This window comes from Eurosta solidaginis, chromosome 2, assembly GCF_040869045.1.
Source record: "Eurosta solidaginis isolate ZX-2024a chromosome 2, ASM4086904v1, whole genome shotgun sequence".
NCBI lineage: Eukaryota > Metazoa > Arthropoda > Insecta > Diptera > Tephritidae > Eurosta > Eurosta solidaginis.
In genome coordinates this window covers 249,021,833-249,043,489 of record NC_090320.1, presented here as the reverse complement: position 1 = coordinate 249,043,489, position 21,657 = coordinate 249,021,833, and the positions used below count along the sequence as shown (strand labels likewise).

Sequence of the window (21,657 nt, the reverse complement as noted above, 5' to 3'; positions counted from 1 at the left end):
TTTTTCTTGTTGCTACTGCTGCTGCTGCCAATGCCGCGTAATTCGCAGCCAGCTTTCAGACTTAGCTTGCCACCTCGTATGCGTTTCGCACAATCGACTACAATAATAGTCCAACAACGTCGGCGTTCGCTCTACTTAGTACACACTTTATTGTTGCCGACGCTTTCGTCTATTTCATCGCTTCGTTAATATCCGCAATACTAGCGCTGCTATCGTCGTGGTCGTCATTGCGTTTTAGTTTAGTACGTAGTAGATTTGCTAAATCCGTCGCACAATTGTTTGGTGGCATATTTCACGAGTGTGTGTGTGTGTGCGTTTTGTACTATGCGCTAAGCTTTGCGTTGCTCGTCGTTGACTGACGCAACTCAAAGCACACAAACGTTGCATATGTAGGGGTACGCCACCTGACATTTCGCCAACAGCCGCCGTTTTGGCATCTTCATTCAATGGTCAGCGTGACAATGGAGCGGTTGTCGTGTTAACGGATTTTTCGATTTATCGCCGTCGTCAAATAACGCTGCGCATTACGAATTTGTAAGTGAAGCGTGTTGCATTCATATGTTAAAATTCATAAACAAATCGGTTAGTTGAAACATTTTAAGGAAGAAAACAAATTGTTGAAATTTGTATACAAAAAAAGGTTTTTTGAGCGAGTTCAAGTGCAAATACCGTCGCGGTTGTGCAAAAGTCAGTAAAATTTTGCAGCAAAACTATATACAGATATATTTTGTTTTAAAATTTTTTTTTAAATTTTGAATTACTGTTTTGAAGGGTAGAATGTGTTTAAACAATGTATAGATTTATGAAATAAATAAATTATAAAAAATAAAAAAAAATAGTTTTCTACAATAAAAAAAAAAAAAGAAAATATAAAAAAATTACATAATTAATAGAAAATTATTTTAATAATCTAAACACCAAAATATTGTGTTGCAAGCAGATTACTCTCTAACATTTTGCGCGCTTTAGCCTGTTGAGCGCTAAATTGCTTTTGAAATTGCTGTCAGTTGTAAAAGAAAATGCTTCTTACCACAACTCAGTCGCAATCACAGCAGCAACAACAAAAACAAAAAGCACAACAATTAACGTCAACAAAGTCAACGCAAATCCAAGTGCAGCAACAACAATTGCATCAACAGGATATACAAATTTTGCATAACAACAATAACAACAATAACTTCTATTATCATAAAAATAAACAAAATCAACATTATACAACACAACAACAACAGCTTTTGCCAACAAAAACAACAGCAACAACAATACTTTCAACACCCACCACTACAGCCGCCGTTGTGGCAGCTGCAACATTATTGCTACAACAAACTGGCGCATTTGTACCAAGTGCCGTCGCAGCAGCTAAAACAGCAACAGTATCATCACCAATAAGAACAATAACAAACTTGCAAAATATCATTAATAGTAATTCTTGTGTCGGCGCCACGGATTTCTCAATCGCTGCAATAATGGCAAGAGGCGCAAATGCCTCAAGCCGTGAACCATCCGAAAGGAGTTTGAGTGAGTAATGTGATGTACTTATCGTTCGCCAAATATCTTTTGCACGCATGTATATTTGTATGTTGGTTTTTATACACACGTGTTAATATATAGCGCGGAATCGTACACAACCCAGATGTAACTTGTCAGCCGTATGTTTTTTTTCATCATTAAAATTTCTATTATAATATTTACACTAGTCTCCTACTAGTTTCAAATAGACAAGAATAAAAATCAAGCATTGGCGCGCAAAATAACGGCATATACTGCATACAAAATACAATGTCAATTGTGGTATTTCCATCTACAGGCGAGATGCTTAATGGTTAAGAATTACGAAGTTAGCTGTGGAATGGTCTCCGACAAGAACTTTCATACATATGGTATCGTTGTATCGATTACTTCTGTCAACTATCGGCTCCACATTGGTGACAAAATTTGTATACCCATAAAACAACTTTGTCTTACAAACATTCGATTTTTAGATTTCCGCCAAAAACGCCGTCGGAAAACTACATACCAATTTTAACTAATAAAGTCGGTAAGGTAAGGTTGAACTGGCCTGTCAGTAAAGATCTCACATAGATTGTATGTGTCCATAGTGTTTGTGTAACGACCAAACGGAAACCCCCAATGAGGCCCCAAGACCGTATGTTATATAATAGCTCCATCCTCTTGGCATATAGTAGAAGCTTTCTAGGACTTAGCTTAATTACTGCCTTGAGATCTGGCAACTCTTCAACCCCTTATAGCTGGAGCCTTGTTCTCGCAAGCCCAGGACACAAACAGAGAACGTGTTCAACCATTCCTAACCGCAGCTCGCTCTTCCTGCATCTGCTGTTACTGACGAGTTCCAACTTATATGCACGTGAGGCCCAAAGGCAGTGTCCAGTTAGTATGCCTATCGTAAGCATTAAATCTTCTCCCTTTAGAGATAAGAGCAACTCTGTACGTCTAACATCGTAGGATTTACATATGATCTTAGAAATTTTGCAGTCCGCGCTTCTGTTCAGACCTTTCCTGCTTGATGGATCATATGAAACTTCTGTCTCCTTTTCATTTTTCCCAAACGTATTGGGACGTTTACCGTCGAATAATCGAGTGCTGCACCACTTTGCCAACGCATCGGCCTTCTCGTTACCTTATATTTTTTTATGACCGTCAACCCAGCATAGATGTATGGTCCGGTCTGAGGGAAGTACCTCCAATGATTCTCTGCATTCCAGGACACTTCTTGACAAGGTACTGTTTGAGGTTATAGGCCTTGGTCGTCGCCTGACTATCAATATACATATATAGACGCGACTGCAGCTTAAGCACGCTTTCTCCACAATTTCTGCAGCTGAAATACACTGCAGGGATCTCGCAGCATGTTGGATCTTCTTATTTCTGTTTCGACACCGTAAAAAGCAGACTCAACCACTTCCGTTATTTTGGAACCATCGGTATACACGTGTATAGTACTTGGCCATACGGCCTGCACCCTAGCTGCCCCGAGGATTTAAGTCTTGTTACAGTTGCTAGCGTTATATTTTTGGCGATTCACTCCGCAGTTATGATGTGTACAATGGCATGAAATGCTGCTTTCGGGGTGGACTTCAGGGCTTTCCTTATTTGAAGCATTGATAATATGTATATCCCCTGAAGTTTTTTGGTAAACGTACTTTTTCATGTGGCTGTCTACCATACAACGATCCCATAGTTAAGTATGAGCTTGACAATTGTTGTAAATACCCAATGAGAGAGTTTGGGCAATAGGCCCCACGTGCAACCTAGCATCCTCTTGCATGCATAAAGTAGCACGGACACTTGCATCGCTCTCTCTTCCACATGGAGTTTCCACGACAACTTACTATCTAGAATAATTCCTTGATATTTTGTCTGTACTTTTCTCGTAGGGTTACCGCTCCAAGCTTAAGCTTAGTCCAATTAGGGACCTTATATTTCCTAATAACTGCTCCCGCCGGTATGCGCTGGTTGGTATGCCGGGCCTCTATGTATATATGAAGGAAGCCTTTCCGCTATCTTGTTTCATCGTCGCATTCAAAATATAAATTGGGGGAAAGTCAGAAAAGTAAAGAGAACAAGAGGAATATAGAGAAATAGTAAAAGTAATTAACAGTTATATTGAGAGTTAGACTTGAATAAGAGCAAGAGCGGGAAGACCAAATGTAAAAGCGGAAGGATTTACAGAGAATGAATGAGCCGGTAATAAATAAAATAGAAAATGCAGAGCGGAGAGGAAATAAGAGAGGAAGAGGTTTCGGCAGAGTAGAAGCAGGTGGATAGATGGGGTAAATCAAAACAATGTCTGTCGGGTTTAATCATACCGCTGGGAGTTTTTCATGTTTGTCTAAACGTATCCTACACAGAGCTATAAAGTTTTGGTAAGCCAACGTTTTGTTTTTACCATCCGGTCAATTTATAAGCTCTGATTTGTTGAAGCGCCGTTGCTGTAAAGCCTTTGCTTCTATATATTTTTACATCAGGCACCTCTTTCTGCTCAATGAGCCTACCTCAACGCTTGGTTTACATAGATAAAAGTTGCGTCGTGTTAACGTATGTCGTCAATCCCGAGTTTTCGTATTACAAGCCTTGCAGATACTCATCCGCAACTTTGTGGTATTGTTCCGAATCGGCTATCATCTCATTGACGGCAGCAGGATGTATGCATTTTCCTTAATTGTGATACTCGTTCAGTTCTGTTGACTAAAACTTTGCCATTTCCTCTCAGAAAAAGTAAATAAACCCTCCCACAAAATGAAAAACCGGCTGCAGGCGTTATTTTCCTGCACGTTACTTCATATTTAAGAAAGGCATCAAAATTAATGCTGCAGATAAGTCAAAAAGCAACAAATAAATTTACGAGGGAGATTATTATCAAAACCGACTCCATTTTGTAATATTGACTTCACCTGTCGGGTTTGCTGCATAATTGTCAGGCTATTGCCAAGTGCCACGGGCAAAGCAACACTAAAATTTTAGAAACAATTTTTTTCAATTAGAAGAAAATTTTTCTAAGCGGGGTCGCCCCTCGGCAGTGTTTTGCAAGCACTCCGAGTGTACTTCTGCCATGAAAAGCTCTCAGTGAAAACTTATCTGCCTTGCAGATGCCGTTCGGAGTTGGCATAAAAGAAGTAAGTCCCGTCCCGCCAATTTGAAGGTAAAATTGAAAGGAGCACAACGCAAATTGGAAGAGATGCTCGGCCTAAAATCTTTTCGGAGGTTATCGCGCCTTACATTTCTTTTTATTTTTTATATGTAACTGTTCAGTATCAGAGAGTGAGAGAGGGGTTTTAGAGGCATTGGTTGCAGTTGAAAAGATGGTCGGTGTCATATGGCATATGGGAACACGTTGCAAGTAGGATATACATTATGTATGTATGTCGGCGTTGATTCTAGAGTAGGTAAGAGTTTAACCTGTTACAGTATCTAGATCGCAGTTGAGCTAGAGTTAAGCGCCAAATACACGACACGAACATTTCCGCGAACATTCCCTTTATGTCATGTTTCTGCGACCTTTTCTGTCGTGTATGGTGGTGTTTGCCAGTTCGCGCAAATGTTCGCCAAAAATCAAAATATTTTAATTTTTGGCGAACATTTGCGCGAACTGTTCCAGCGTGTATGGCGAAATAGCTCATAATCGTAGTAATTTCTGAACGGAACAGACGTGCGTGGAAAAGTAAAATGGACAATAAAAAATTTCTGAGTGAATTTATTGAAATGTATAAATCTTTGCCATCATTGTGGCAAGTAAAAGGCAAAGATTATCTCTTTTTTTACGCTTAATTGCCACAGCGAGCAATATTGCTGCAGCACAATTGTTGTCCGTATTCATCGCTGTCTGAAAGAGAACTAATGTTCGGCCAAAAGTTTGTATGGTGTATGGCCAAAGCTGCGAACAAGATTGCGGAATCTTCGCGGAAATATTCGTGTCGTGTATTTGGCGCTTTAGGGGAGAACGCTTTCAACTTCTGAAAGTTCAGGGTATATAACTTTAAGAACGGGGTTCTTAGGGCGATTGCTGGTATAGAGGTCCGACGCCGTTTTCTGGATATAACTGAGAGGATGCTCAGATTTCTGTGTATTCAACAGAAACTGTTTGCTCAGCATTCATTCACTTTAGTAAGAGACAAATAACCACGTACCTGAGTGTCATTGCGAAATTTTTGGAATTATGTAGTGGCGAATGTGAGTGACTGCGACGCAAAGTTTCACGGCGTCATACATAATCTGGCCCTAAATTAACTTTTATTTAGCAATTGATATTTTTTTCTGGAATTTTCTTTACTCAATTTTTGTTCTTCATTATAATTATTAATTGGGGCCTAAGCTATTTTATCTGTCGCGTAACAAGTCTCTTCAGATATCCCTGTTTTTCGATAAATTACTCCAATTGGGAGGAAAACGGAATCAGGGCTTCCTCCACCTGCCTCTTCCAACTCTCTCCTTCTTTTTCTGTGAGGGTTCGAAACATTTTTTTTTTTTTTTAATCTACTTTTCAACTAATTATACAAAAATGAGTACAGGAAAACGACTGCAAGACTCTAAGGACAATTAAAAAGAATAACAGAGCTCCTGAAGGCAAAAATAGTGGCATATCCATTTAAAAAACCAGATTTCAAATAACTAAGTTACGACAAAAAACAGTTCGGCTTTATTTGCATGGATAAAAATAATAGTCTTGATTTTCCCGAAACCCTTGACATTAGCTCCATATTTTTTATTTCGTATGGGAGCCAATTAACAGGTAAAGTCCTCGCTCCTCAAACGAAACTCATGCCCAACAGGGTACACATCGTACCCGTCATGCCATATGGTTCCGAAGCATGGACACTGGCAACATCATAAGAAGCGTCTCTGGGAGTGTTCGAGATAAAAGTTTTTTGGAAGATTTACAGACCTCTAGGTGTTGGCGATGGCGAATACCGAAAAAGATTTAATGATGAGCTGTACCTGCGTTACGAAGATAGCGACATCGCCAGTGAATTAAAATGCAGCGGCTACGCTGACTAGGCCATGCCATGCAAATGAACGGCAATGCTTCCGCTAAGAAAGTATTTTTATCGGAATCCGCCTATGGCAGCAGAGGCAGAGGAAGAGGATGGCCCCTCTCCGCTGGAAGGAGCAGGTGGTAAACGATTTAAATTCCCGAGCCTTGTTGAACGGGCATAATCGTTTAAACGGTTAAAGAAAGAAGAAGAAGAATGTGGACCAACTCAGTTTAGTGTGTATAGAAATACTTTCTTAGCCGGAGCGTCTTCATCCATTCGTATAACATGAACTATCCAGCGAAGCCTTTTATACGCTGCACTATCTTCATTAACTGCGTAAAGCCCATCATTACCCTCCTTCGATACTCGCTGCCGGTATCACGGACAGGTCTATAACCCTTTCAGAGAACTTTTCTATCGAACACTCCAAGAGACATGTAGAGTATGGTTTTTGTACGCCGAGAGCGGTCTTTACTTTTCAATTGTCTACTAAGTCCAATGGCGGCCACCGTGGTGTGATGGGTAGCGTGCTCCGCCTATCACACCGTATGCCCTGGGTTCAACTCCCGGGCAAAGCAACATCAAAATTTTAGAAATAAGATTTTTCAATTAGAAGAAAATTTTTCTAAGCGGGGTCGCCCCTCGGCAGTGTTTGGCAAGCACTCCGGGTGTATTTCTGCCATGAAAAGCTCTCAGTGAAAACTCATCTGCTTCGCAGATGCCGTTCGGAGTCGGCATAAAACATGTAGGTCCCGTCCGGCCAATTTGTAGGGAAAATCAAGAGGAGCACGACGCAAATTGGAAGAGAAGCTCGGCCTTAGATCTCTTCGGAGGTTATCGCGCCTTACATTTATTTTTATTTTTTACTAAGTCCAACAACATGCTAACCTTTTTATACTCAGCTGAGCAGAGCTCACAGAGTATATTAACTTTGTTCGCATAACGGTAATCCGTAACGGCATAAACTAATCGAGATAGATATAGACTTATCTATATCAAAATGATCTGGGTGAAAAAAGAAATTCATCTAGCCATGTCCGTCCGTCCGCCTGTAAACACGATAACTTGAGTAAATTTTGAGGTATCTTGATGAAATTTGTTATGTAGGTTCCTGGGGATCTCAGATCGCTATTTAAAATGAACGAAATCGGACTACAACCACGCCCACTTTTTCGATATCGAAAATTTCGAAAAATCGAAAAAGTGCGATAATTCATTACCAAAGACGGATAAAGCGATGAAACTTGGTAGGTGCGTTGACCTTATGACGCAAAATAGAAAATTAGAAAAATTTTGGACAATGGGCGTGGTACCGCCCACTTTTAAAAGAAGGTAATTTAAAAGTTTTGCAAGCTGTAATTTGGCAGTCGGTGAATGTATGATGATGAAATTTGGTAGGCACGTTACTCCTATTACTATATGTGTGCTAAATTACTCCTATTACTATATGTGTGTTAGCGAAATCGAATGACGAAAAAGCCCACTTTTAAAAAAATTTTTTTTTTAAGTCAAATTTTAACAAAAAATTTTATATTTTTACAGTATAAAAGTAAATTATGTCAACATTCGACACCAGTAATGATGTGGTTCAACAAAATACAAAGATAGAAGAAAATTTCAAAATGGGCGTAACTCCGCCCTTTTTCATTTAATTCGTGTAGAATACTTTTAATGCCATAAGTCGAACAAAAATTTACCAATCCTTGTGAAATTTGGCAGGGACATAGACTCTATGACGATAACTGTTTTCTGTGAAAATGAGCGACATTGGCTTAAAGCCACGCCCAGTTTTTATACACAGTCGACCGTCTGTTCTTCCGCTCGGCTGTTAACACGATAACTTGCGCAAAAAACGATATATCTTAACTAAACTTAGTTCACGTACTTATCTGAAGTCACTTTATCTTGGTATAAAATATGGCCGAAATCCGACTATGACCACGCCCACTTTTCCGAAATCGAAAAATGAAAAAAATGCCATAACTCTGTACCAAATATGAAAAAAGAGATGAAACATGGTAATTGGATTGGTTTATTGACGCAAAATATAACTTTAGAAAAAACTTTGTAAAATGGATGTGACACCTACCATATGAGGTAGAAGAAAATGACAGAAGCTCTGCAAAAGGCGAAACCAAAAGCCCTTGAAATCTTGGCAGGAATACTGTTCGTGGTATGATATATATAAATAAATTAGCGGTACCCGACAGAAGATGTTCTGGGTCACCCTGGTCCACATTTTGGTCGATATCTCGAAAAGGCGTCCACCTGTAGAACTAAGGCCCACTACGTTTTAAATAATCATTACCACCTTTCATTTGATACACATGTGATACAAACCATTCCAGGGTTACCCTCTGTTCATTTTACTAAATGGTGATTTTCCCTTATATTGTCTCCAAAGCTCTCAGCTGAGTATGTAATGTTCGGTTACACCCGAACTTATCCTTCCTTACTTGTTTTTATTATTTTTCTGCCATGCGTTGAATTTAATTATCAACAAAGGACAGAAAAATAAATAATATGTACATACATATATACCTGAAAATGTATAAAAGACTTAATAAGGTTTCAACTATTAAGTCTTTTTAGCTTGATACCGTAATAAAAAATATTAAGCAAATATTCACACATTTACAAATCATTCAAGCAAATCACGAGTAGTTTTGGATTCATAAATAAATACATACATGAAAACAAATTTAATATACCAAATATAAAGCACACAACTATTACTATCTACATACATTCAACACTATATAGGCATTGCAAGTGCAAAACAGCGTAACAAATTTTTTGCAATTAGGCACAACTTTCAAAACTAAATTGCAAATCAATTAGAAATTTGAGAAATGAGTTCCACTTTTACTTAGATTCAATGAAGACGTTGTAGCATTAAAGACACCCCCGAAGGTTTTGAAGAGTGTTATCGATGTTGATCGATGTAACAGGCGCCATTAAGGTGCTAACCCGACCATCTCTGTAACGAATAAAAGTGACCACATTGAACCTTCTAGGCAATCCCGTCCGACCCATTTGCTCCATGAGGGACTTTTGGTGGCCAAAACTTCGTCTGATAAAGATTGAGTAGGAGAAGTTATAAATTGCGCTGACCACCCCTTGAAAGGGTTGCGCTACACAAGCCCTTTCAGCATTTGGGTATTTTAGTCCTCTGTTACAACAGGCATACCTGCCGCGAATATATTCTAAGCCCCTAATCCGCTGTTCAGACCCCCCAGAATAGGATTCATAGCTGTAGCGAGACAAATCTTGCTATTAGCAGCGTCAGAAAATATTTCACACAAATTTTGCTTATAAAATTTTGTAGCTTTTTGTTAAGCTGTTTTACACTTTTATCAACGATATAAATTTACTTATGCATATTAGCAGAAAAACGCCTCAACTAAAAACGTCAAGTAGCCAAGAGCTCACTCAGCCGCCAAGCGTTGAGATAGACGAGACAGCTGAGACAGCCGACAGCGCGCATGCAAATAAATGTTTTTCACACTTCAACCTCGTTGAAAGGAAGAGGAAACGCATCATTTTAGGCCTTTCGTAGAAACTATTTTAATGACTAAATTGTCTGAGTGTGTGCGTGTGTGTTTTTCCCTATAAATATTTCAAAATGCAAAGTTTAAAACAATTTTGTATGTAGTTGTTATTATTTTATTTGAATAGTGTTGAGAATTGACAAAGTTGACTAATAAATCTACGCAACACAGAAACACATACTAAATACACTAAGGTGCAATAAAATAGCAGCTTAATTAAATATAATAATGAGAAATAAGTCTATTTCAAATTAGTAAGGTGCTTACGACCTTTGTATATCAATCTCAAAAACGACATCGAAAAAAAATGCCAAAAATCAATGCGAATTTTGAGAGGCGTATTGTTCTTTGTTGAAGTAAAATTTGGGGTACTACAAAACTTCAGGAAAAACTCTAAAAAGTTCTAAATTTTCGTAATATTTTCTCGAATTTTCGAAATTGGTTTGCATACGTTCAGTTACAAAATTCATTGATTGCCACTGCTATTTTCGTGTTCGCTACTGTACTTACGGCAAAGGCTTTGATATAACAAATCCGACGGCGAATAACCAACGGGCGCATATTTAAAAGGTGAACACGAACGGTCACTTCTGGTGGCCAGAAAAGAACAGTTGTAATAAATGCTTCACCGCGATATGCTGATTCTGCCCGAGTCGATCAACCCTTTTCAGTATAATCGTGAGAACCAATAAATGCAAAAAATTGGTATTAAATATATGGGTGAGGAACACAATTCACTCGGATATGAATGATCGCAATGTCAATAATGACAGCACACTCACAAAGACATGATCAGAGATTATATACAAATTTCTCTTGCGAATGTGAGAAATAATATTAAGAGAACTCAATGAAGAGTGGATATTTGAGATTTTCATCGAGTACTTTATACAGACAAAATCCTTGTTGCGGCCTTACCCCGAAGACTAAGGTTTGACATGGGAGATGTCAAGCTAAAAACTTTAGCGGCATGTTGTTGTTGTAGCGATAAAGACACTTCCCGAAGGCCCTGGGGAGTGTTATCGATGTTGATGGTCCTTTGCCAGATACAGATCGGGTACATTCCGGTAACAATCACCATAAAGGTACTAGCCCTACCATCTCGGGTACGATGTGGTATGCTCACATGAAACCTTCTAGACAGTACCGCCCTGCCAACACCTAGATCCATCAGGAGTTCGGGGTCGCCAGAGCCTCGGCTTTTAATGAAACATGATTCGCCACGGGTAGGTGAGGTGGACAATTGGGTTGAAGAAGCTATATACTGCGCTGGCAACCCCTTGAATCAATTTGTTATTTTAATCGCCTCTTACGGCAGGCATTCCTACCGCGGGGATTTTCTAAGCCCCCTAACCCGCTGGAGTTTGTCGACATCGATATCACCAGATGAGTAAGGCGCATGTTAAATTGTTGACATTGATATCTGCAGCAAGTTTGGCTATTAATGATTACATAGTCCAAAAAAACGAGGCCTTTGATAAACGGAAGAACGGAAAAAAGTTCTCGTACTGACACTTCAACTCTCCACCAATCCACAATTTTCTTTTTTACACAGTTTTTTTATCAGCATTGGCAACTACCTGAAGCCTTTGGGAAGAATGTGAAAAAGTGGAGGAAGGAGAAATGTTGGTATTAGTATTATATGCTATTTATTTTTTATGGACTAATATTCATTAAGAACTTAAACTTAAACACTTCAGGATAGATCACCTTGAGAGCAGTTTAACCTAAAAATGCAAATTGAAATTAAACTAGACGAGTTATGCTATAAGTTTGTTGATAAAAATTTATCCGTGCGATGTCACCTTTCAGAAAAATATCATAGCTTTTTAGTTTTGTTGAAAAATTGCTGTAGCACAGTGTTATTGAAGCTATAGCTTCTTGATGTTATTTCCACAAGGCTATCTGCCAAAAAAAAGCGGCCACTAACTTTAGGTTCCAATTTTTTTATATTTTGTAAGTTGCATCACATTTTTTTTTTATTATTTATTAGCTTCCCCAAGCTTAAATTGACTCATCTCATTCTATTGGCAAGTCATCTTTGCTCTACTAAAAACTGCTTTCAAGTCGACAAAGATAGTGTGTGTCGGTTTTTCTTAAAAGTTTTCGCCAGCATTTGTTTTTTCGTGAAAGCTTGGATAGACCTGTCAGGAACGAAGGAACACTGCTAAGGTCGAATCAGTTCAGATCTACATGCAAGTTATTTGTTGTAGATTGAGTCGTATATGTCGCACCTTTTTTATTGCACATGAGTGTACCCATGGCAATGAATTTACATATCACACATTAATATGTACATTTATTTGCATTTAATGTATAATTTTATGCTTTATAATATGAAGTGAGGAATAATTATAACTGTAGCGCGAATAACGTCATAATTTGTGAGGAAATGAATTGCAACACTTAGTAAATCAAAATTGTTTTTTAAAATCTGTCAGTAAATTTAAATGTATGTAAATTGCGTTTTCAATTTGTTTCAGTTAATTGTTCTCTCAAGAAAAAGTTATATGAAAGAAATGTGTAACTCAATTAGTACGCATAAATTTAAATAAAATAGTATTACTTAGAAAAATAAGTCGTAAAAGTTCGCCCCTAAATTTAATGCTTAAGTATGTTGAGAAGGTTTCGAAATAAATTTTTTGGTCCTCTTTTTATACTCAGTTGAGCAGAGCTCACAGAGTATATTAAGTTTGATTGGATAACGGTTGGTTGTACAGGTATAAAGGAATCGAGATAGATATAGACTTCCATATATCAAAATCATCAGGATCGAAAAAAAATTTGATTGAGCCATCTCCGTCCGTTCGTCCGTCCGTCCGTCCGTCCGTTAACACGATAACTTGAGTAAATTTTGAGGTATCTTGATCAAATTTGGTATGTAGGTTCCTGAGCACTCATCTCAGATCGCTATTTAAAATGAACGATATCGGACTATAACCACGCCCACTTTTTCCATATCGAAAATTTCGAAAAACCGAAAAAGTGCAATAATTCACTACCAAAGACAGATAAAGCGATGAAAGTTGGTAGGTGAATTGAACTTATGACGCGGAATAGAAAATTAGTAAAATTTTGAACCACGGGCGTGGCAACGCCCACATTTTAAAGAAGGTAATTTAAAATTTTGCAAGCTGTAATTTGGCAGTCGTTGAAGATATCATGATGAAATTTGTCAGTAGCGTTACACCTCTTACTATTTGTACGCTTAATAAAAATTAGCAAAATCGGATAAGGACCACGCCCACTTTTAAAAAAAAAAATTTTAAAGTAAAATTTTAACAAAAAATTTAATATCTTTACAATATATAAGTAAATTATGTCAACATTCAACTCCAGTAATGATATGGGGCAACAAAATACAAAAAATAAAAGAAAATTTCAAAATGGGCGTGGCTCCGCCCTTTTTCATTTAATGTGTCTAGGATACTTTTAATGCCATAAGTCGAACAAAAATTAACCAATCCTTGTGAAATTTGATAGGGGCATAGATTCTATGACGGTAACTGTTTTCTGAAAATGGGCGAAATTGGTTTTAAGCCACGCCAAGTTTTCATACACAGTCGTCCGTCTGTCCTTCCGCATGGCCGTTAACACGATAACTTGGGCAAAAATCGACATATCTTTACTGAACTTAGTTCACGTACTTACCTGAACTCACTTTATCTTGTTATAAAAAATGAACGAAATCCGACTATGACCACGCCCAATTTTTCGATATCGAAAATTACGAAAAATTAAAAAAATGCCATAATTCTATACCAAATACGAAAAAAGGGATGAAACATGGTAATTGGATTGGTTTATTGACGCGAAATATAACTTTAGAAAAAACTTTGTAAAATTGTTGCGACACCTACCATATTAAGTAGAAGAAAATGAAAAAGTTCTGCAGGGCGAAATAGAAAACCCTTGAAATCTTGCCAGGTATTACATATATAAATAAATTAGCGGCATCCAACAGATGATGCTCTGGGTCACCCTGGTCCACATTTTGGTCGATATCTGGAAAAGGCCTTCACACCACTCCATTTTAAAACTCTCATTAATACCTTTAATTTGATACCCATATCGTACAAACGCATTCTAGAGTCACCCCTGGTCCACCTTTATGGCGATATCCCTAAATGGCATCCACCTATAGAACTTTGGCCCACTCCCTCATAAAATACTCTTTAATGCCTTTCATTTGATACACATGTCATACAAACACATTCCAGGGTTTCCGTCGGTTCATTTTCCTACATGGTTATTTTCCCTTATTTTATCACCATAGCTCTCAACTGAGTATGTAATGTTCGGTTACACCCGAACTTAACCTTCCTTACTTGTTTATTGTAATTTGGTTATTTTACTTTGGTCTTGAGAAACTGTTTAATTCCTTCGAACATTCTTTCAAGGTCACCAGTAGTTTTCTAATAATTGTTTTATGAAACTAATAGAGTACCCTGGTATGGTTTGCCTACACTTTTTGTCCATCCCATATCCCGTGTATCTTTCTCCCGCTCCTGCGCCCATTCCCACTCCTACTTCCACTCCATGCCTCCAATGCCTCTGAAATTTTCGTTTATGTGCAGATAGATATAAAAAGAGGTTAACAGTTAGATTAAGAATAAGGATAAGATAAAGAGTAATAGTGAGAGTTAATCTTGGATAATAGCAAATGTGGGAAGAGTAAGAGGATAAGCGGGAAGATTTACGAAATAATGAAAGGGATAGGGAAATTGAATGAGCCGATTAAGGTAAGCTAGAAAATGCAGGGGGGAGAGAAAATAAGATAAGAAAAGGGTTAAACAGAGGAGAGGCAGTTGGATGGGTGGAGAAAATTAGAACAATATCTGTCTTGTTTGATCATATGGCTGGGAGTATTTTATGTTTATTAAATGTTTCCAAGGTTAGCCAGAGATGTTTAAAATAAAGTTTTGATAAGCCAAAGGTTTTTGTTTTTCTTTTTTACCATCAGGTCAATTTATAAGCTCTGATTTGTTGAAGCCTCTGCCGCTTTATATTTTTACACCAGCCACCTCTTCCTGCTCATCGTGCCTACCTCAGCGCTTGGACTATATACCGTTTGGTTCAGGAAATACACCCTCCCACAAAAGGAAACACAGACCGCAGGCGTTAGTTTCCTACACGTTGCTTCATATTTCAGAAACGCATTAATGTATCATTTTTCTATGATACTCAAATAATTAATGCTGCAGTTAAGTCAAGAAAAAAATAAATAAATGTAAGGCGCAATGGTTTCCGAAGAGATTTAAGGATGAGTATCTCTTCCAATTTCAGTCGATCTCCTTTTAATTTTTCCTACAAATTGCCGGGAAGGGACCTACTTGTTTTTGTACCGGCATCTGCAAGGCTGATGAGTTTTCGCTGAGAGCTTTTCATGGCAGAAATACACTCGGAGTGCTTGCCAAATACTACCGAAGGTCGACCCCGTTTAGAAAAATTGTCTTCTAATTGAAAAAACTTGTTTCTAAAATTGCAAGGCAAGTAACAACACCGCGGCACGGTCGTTGGTCAGGCTTCGTGATATGGGATATAGACTTTCTGACCGCGGACACTCTAGCCTTCTTACCAGTTTCGACTTCATCCCGGACAGAACGGACTACTGTATGCCGATAACAGCTCCCTATACAACCTTCACCCCAGTTATTCCAGAGAGAGAGGAGTGGGGAAGAGGAATTATCTGGGGCATGGGACCGGTTAACTTGTTCACGGATGGGTCAAAGCTGGATGGAAAGGTTGGTGGGGGGGTCTTTTGTCAAGAGCTAAATTTAAGCCGCAAGTTTAAGTTGGCTGATCACTGCAGTGTATTCCAAGCGGAAATTGCTGCGATTAAGGATGCGGTGGATGGAATGCTATCCAGTGCTACCACGGTTAGGGAATTTAACATCTACTCTGATAGCCAATCGGCTATCAAGGCCTTGAGCTCAACTACAGTGCGATCGAGGGTGGTCTGGGAGTGCCTGACCTCGCTTGCGATTGCATCGAATTATTTTACAATTAAGATTATCTGGGTCCCGGGCCATAGTGATATCCCGGGTAACTGTCAAGCGGATCTCTTAGCCCGCATCGGTACAACTGAACCGGATGAAGATGGCTGTAGGGACTTCGGGATCCCGCTGGCCACCTGTGGATTGCTCCTCCATAGCTGGGCCTCGAATCAGCTCAGCAAACGTTGGGCGGATACCACGTCTTGCAGGGTAGCAAGATCTTTCTGGCCGAAAGTGGATGGCAGGAGGTCTGCTGAAATAATTGGGTTCACTAAGGCTTACCTATCAATGGTCATTGGGGTTTTGACAGGGCACTGTCCCATGGGTATCCATGCGGTACGTCTCAATATACTGGAAACTCCATCCTGCTGCAGCTGTATGGAGGATGATGAGGTGGAATCACCAAATCACTTTATGCTTGATTGTCCAGCTTTTGCCAGAATTAGGCGAAAGTACTTCGGTCGCGACTCACTTGGATCTCCCGAGGATATATCCAAAGTTGAGATCGGTATCATTCGGAGCTTTATCGTTGCTACCCAACGATTCTCTAAGTAGCTGGATCTAGGTCACCGTTATTTTTTGTGTATGTGGTATCACAACGGACCTTCGTGTTGTCCAAGTGAGCTATTCTTATCAGGGCAGCTACCACCTAACCTATCCTATCCTATCCTAACAACACTTAAATCGATGAGGGCGAGTTTTGTTAAATGCGACTCCATTTTGTGATATAGACTTCACCTGTCTGGTTTATTACGTCATGCGCTAAAGCAAAAATTTGCCGCCAATTTTGTGTGGTGTTGCCATATTAAAACAGTTAGTGTTGATTAATTCACGAAAATTGCGTGCATACGTTGCTGGTTAATCAAATACTAAACCACTACCACTATGACGAAGTTACTCTTGACAACACACATTCAGTTTCGATTTTGATGACCACTGCTCTAAAGAGATGGCAATTGAGTTTTCTAAAATATTTATTAAAGGTTTATTTGAACATAAATACAGCCAACAACTGCATTAGGTAATTAGAAAATATATACAAAGTCATAAATATATATGTATGCATAATATACATGAAGTATATTATGTAAGCAGAGAAAAAATCAAAAACAGCTTAATGTTAATACACAAATTCTGAAAAATAAACAAGATTTGATGACTTGATAATTATAGCAGCACATTTACGGTAAAATCAACAAATCAAAAATTATATGTAAAAAACATATACATATGTATGTACAATGTGTTGTGTAAATTACTTAAATTATTTATATGAACGTAAATGCAGAAAATTTAAATATATTTACATGTGCAAAAAACGCACAAATATGTTAAAGTGCATTTAGCAAATTCAAATAGCAAATATGAATTTATTGTAAATACATATATATGAATATAATCGCAAATTATTTGAAATACCATTCATTGGTGGAATGCATTTGCATAAAATAATTTCATAAAATAAATAATTGAATTTCATATCTCAAATATGCATCTATGCGGAAAGTGTACTATGCACTGGGGGCATGTTGCACGTGAATACTACATACTTTCATACATGTTTGCTGCAAACAGATACAAAAACAAGTTCGCATACAATCTTGCAACTTAACTGAGCGTGTATGTGAGAAATTTTGTCTCATTAGCGACAGTAAATGCGTTAAAGTTGCATTGTAGCGATATATTCAGGGGCGGATTAAGAACAGAGCTGGGGAATTTCGATTAGAATTAGAAATCATTACGATTAGAAATATAAAATAGTCTAGTCATTAGTTTTTTTTTTATTCTTTAATATTTTAGATTACTAATTGATTACTAATCAAAAATCTAATGGCGATTAGCGACGATTAGCATATCTAATCAATACTAATCAAAACTAATCAAAAAAAAAAAAAAAAATACGATTAGATTTGTTCATTAGTTTTGATTAGATCTGATTAGATCAACTATTTTGAAATATTTTTGTTGTTTTTTTCGTTTAATTCATAAAGTAAGAAACTTAAAATAACTTTTATTCACTCACTGTAAACATAAACCTTATTAAACAAGTAAGGACGGGATTGTGTTCGGCTCATAGCTATGGTCATTTCGGTACACTTATTGGTGGGTCTATCTCCACTCTCATATTAATTGTAGTATAAAAATTAAAGGCACGTTCTAAAAAAAAAAAACAAGATTCTCGACGCTTTAAATGTATGCTGACTTATATTACATATGTATCAGAAAAAGTTTATATTCGACTTCATTACTACCAACTTTTCAAAAGAAAATTCAGACAATGAATTCCGTCTTGGGGTATCGACTATTCCAGCAAATGAAAACAGCCTTTCGACGGGCGCTGATGACGTAAGCGGGGTATTGAACGCTAGACACGCTTCCTTCAGTGCACCATATTTATTCCAAATTTCAGGACCTGGTGTCGGGTCATTCAAATACGCATATAGCTGATTGCTAACCACTTCTTTGAAACCGTTTGACTCGTTTGGTGAAATTGATGTTCTGGGAATTAACGCCTCCTCATCATGCTCTGGAACCAAAATAATATTTAGTTTGAAAAATCATATCCTACAGATGAAATTACCTTCATCATTGAAATCATAAAAAGAGCTTTCATAGTCCAACTGAGGCAGTTTATTACTCAAAGAAAGTAACCATATTTCACCTTGGAGAAAGTCCAAAACGAGAGTATATACAAAAATAAATAAATTTTTTTTTTTTAATTTTCAAAATAGTTGATCTAATCAAACCTAATCAAAACTAATCGAGACATCTAATAGAATTTTTTTTGATTAGTTTTGATTAGTTTTGATTATATATGCTAATCGTCACTAATCGCGATTAGATTTTTGATTAGTTCTAATCTAATCAATAAGTAATCGATTAGTATAGCCAACTAATCCTAATAAATCAATTATTCTGCAAAGTAAAAGATTCTAATCCGATTACTAATAATTAGGTTTACTAATCATGATTCCCCAGCTGTGATTAAGAATAAGAGCCTTTCTTGTTCAGTGCAATAGGCAGGACATCGTCTTTGCTAAATTTATTTAAATTCTTTCATTGTTTTAGAATATTCACATTCTTATTAGTTTAAAGGCGTAAAAGTTTGGACGTGCAGATTTTTACCATCGTCACCAAATTACGACAGTAGGGCTAGACAGATTAAATGCAAAAATTTTGCATACACATAGCTAATGGTCTGAAAGGATACATTTGATATATTTTTTTGAAAATTGGCATCATGCCTCCTTCCACTCCTACTACCAATCCAAATCCCAATTCCAATCCCACTCCCCAACCCACTCCCACTCCCACTCTCTTTCCCATTCTCATTCGCACTTCAATTCTCGCTCCCACTCCAAATCCCACTCGCTCCTCCATTCTCACTCTAACTCTCGCTCCCACCTCCACTTCCACCCCCGCTCCCACTCCAACTCTCGCATCCACTTCCACTCCTACTCCCACTTTTACTCCAACTCGCACACCTACTCCTACGTCAACCTTCACTTCCACTCCAAATCTCACCTCCACTTCCACTGCACCCCCACTATACATGAATTTCTATAAAATATGTCGGTTGCCTCCTTCAAATATTTGCGGAGTAAAAGCTAATGAAAATTGTTCCTAATAGGAGGCATGGCACCGCCTTCTTTTCCAAAAATATTTTCTAATCCATACCTTAATCAAAACGAATGAAACAAATAAATTATCGAAATCGGTCAAGTCGTTATTACGCTTTAGCCAGACAAAAGCACAGCAATTCATTTTTACAAACATACATAGATTTTTCATCTGAGATTTACCAATTTTTCATCGAATATTTATCGATTTCTTTTCAAAAAGTTATGGATTTATTTAAAAATTATCGATATGTTATCGAAAACTTATTGATTTGTTAAAGAAAATTTTTCATCATTTATCGAAAAACTGTCTATATATTTTTAAAACGCTATCGATTTGCTATCGGAGTCTTACCAATTGTTGTCGGTGTCCTATCGATATGTTAAGACAAATAAACCGATTCATTATCTTTTTTTATAGAAAAGTTATCGATTTGATATCAAAGAGTTATCTATTTGATAACGAAAAGTACTCGACTTGATTGGAGTGTTACCAATTTGTTGTCAGCGTGTTATCGATATATTATTGACGATTCATCGGTTGGTTATGAAACAGATAGCAAAACAATTTTAATATAAATTCGATGACACACCTGTAACTCCTCGATAATAAACCGATAAGAAACCAAAAACAAAGAGATAATTCGAAAATAGTAATTCACTATAGGATGTTACCGATAAGAAGCCGACGAAGTTTTTGTCAAAAAGTAAAGGTACCTCTGTTGTGAAATATGTTGGTATTCACATTAGCACTCTTTGAAATTTGGACCGTATGTTACCTACACTCTCTTATGGACTAGAGGTTTACGCCGATCGCTTTATCGGCGGCGGCGGCGTAGGTGGCGCGCCGGCGTACCCCGGTGTTCTTACTTTAAAAAGCTTGATTTTTCTATTTAAAAAAATAATATTTAGGAAAGGTTTTGGTCGTATGTATTTAAGGAAATCAACGTGTTGGTCATTTCGGAAAGATCTGGGGTTTTTGCCTCAAGATCTCGCAGACTGTTCAAACATTTTCAGGAGTAGCTCCTTGCGGAGGGATTGTCCCTCGTTCACTTGCTCCAGAGAGGCTTCGAACCTAGCCGCGGTCTTTGGAATTGGTACTGCTGCGTCTGCTGAAAAGAAATGGCCACACTTTTGTCTGCATATCTCGTGCAAAGCGTAGTTTCACCTAGGGTTAACTCCTAATAATCGTCGCGAACACAATTTCTTTAAATCATTTGTGGCTCCTTGGCGGTCACGCACAAAGGTGACTTACGGTTGCTATTAATAGTCTATTAATACTCATGACTCTCGTAGCACAGGGCGCCTCCAGTGTTTTCGGCTGTTTTGAAGAGCTACAATTCCCGATGTGCGAACAGTAGCAATCCCTACAACCAGTCGCTACCACGCCTCCTGACCCTCACACCATATGCCAGTACAGAAGCTATAGGACGGCGACTTCGAACTCATACCTTCGTCGACGTCATTTTCCTAGAAGCTCTAGGTGTAGCCTCGAAGACTTTCCAACGGATGCTCTTGTCGAGCTATGCTGCCGAGCTACACCAGAGAAACGCCATAAAACGTTAGAGAGTGACTATTCGGCCAAGGAAATCATAAGCAATTTAAGTGAAAGTCATTGCGGAATGGGTGCAAATCGTATAATCCTCGGCGCATCTGCATGATTAAAATTTTACAAGGACCCTGGATAAAATTTTTAAAATGTAGAGCAAAGTTTGCAGACGTTTGTGTTCACAACATTGATTTCAATAGTCTTCGTTAAATCAAAACGATATTTAAGAATGAAAGTCGACCGATTTTAAGTTGAAAATGTTTACTGCTGTTTTCCGGCCTTATGATATAACAGCTCATTATGGATAACCGCGTAGCTTCAATATTCAGACTAGTTCGAATATCCACTACGTTAGGATAGTAGCACACATGGTCATTAGTTCGACTGTCTTCGGAAAGCTTTTGCTTCACCACTTTGAGTGTTCTTGCGAAAGACAAAGCCTCACCTGGT

At 38.0% G+C, this 21,657-nt stretch overlaps 1 protein-coding gene across 2 annotated transcripts in view; it reads left to right on the top strand.

The window, feature by feature from the left end:
* The first annotated feature begins 243 nt into the window (after window positions 1-243).
* Window positions 244-21,657, top strand: part of LOC137242713 (T-box protein H15-like) — a 75,849-nt gene continuing 54,435 nt past the window's right edge. For both annotated transcript variants that reach the window (XM_067769966.1, XM_067769965.1), the window contains exon 1: window positions 244-1,518. In XM_067769966.1, the coding sequence (XP_067626067.1) occupies window positions 1,020-1,518 (499 nt within the window). In that variant the 5' untranslated portion in view covers window positions 244-1,019. The remainder of the gene's footprint in view (window positions 1,519-21,657) is intronic.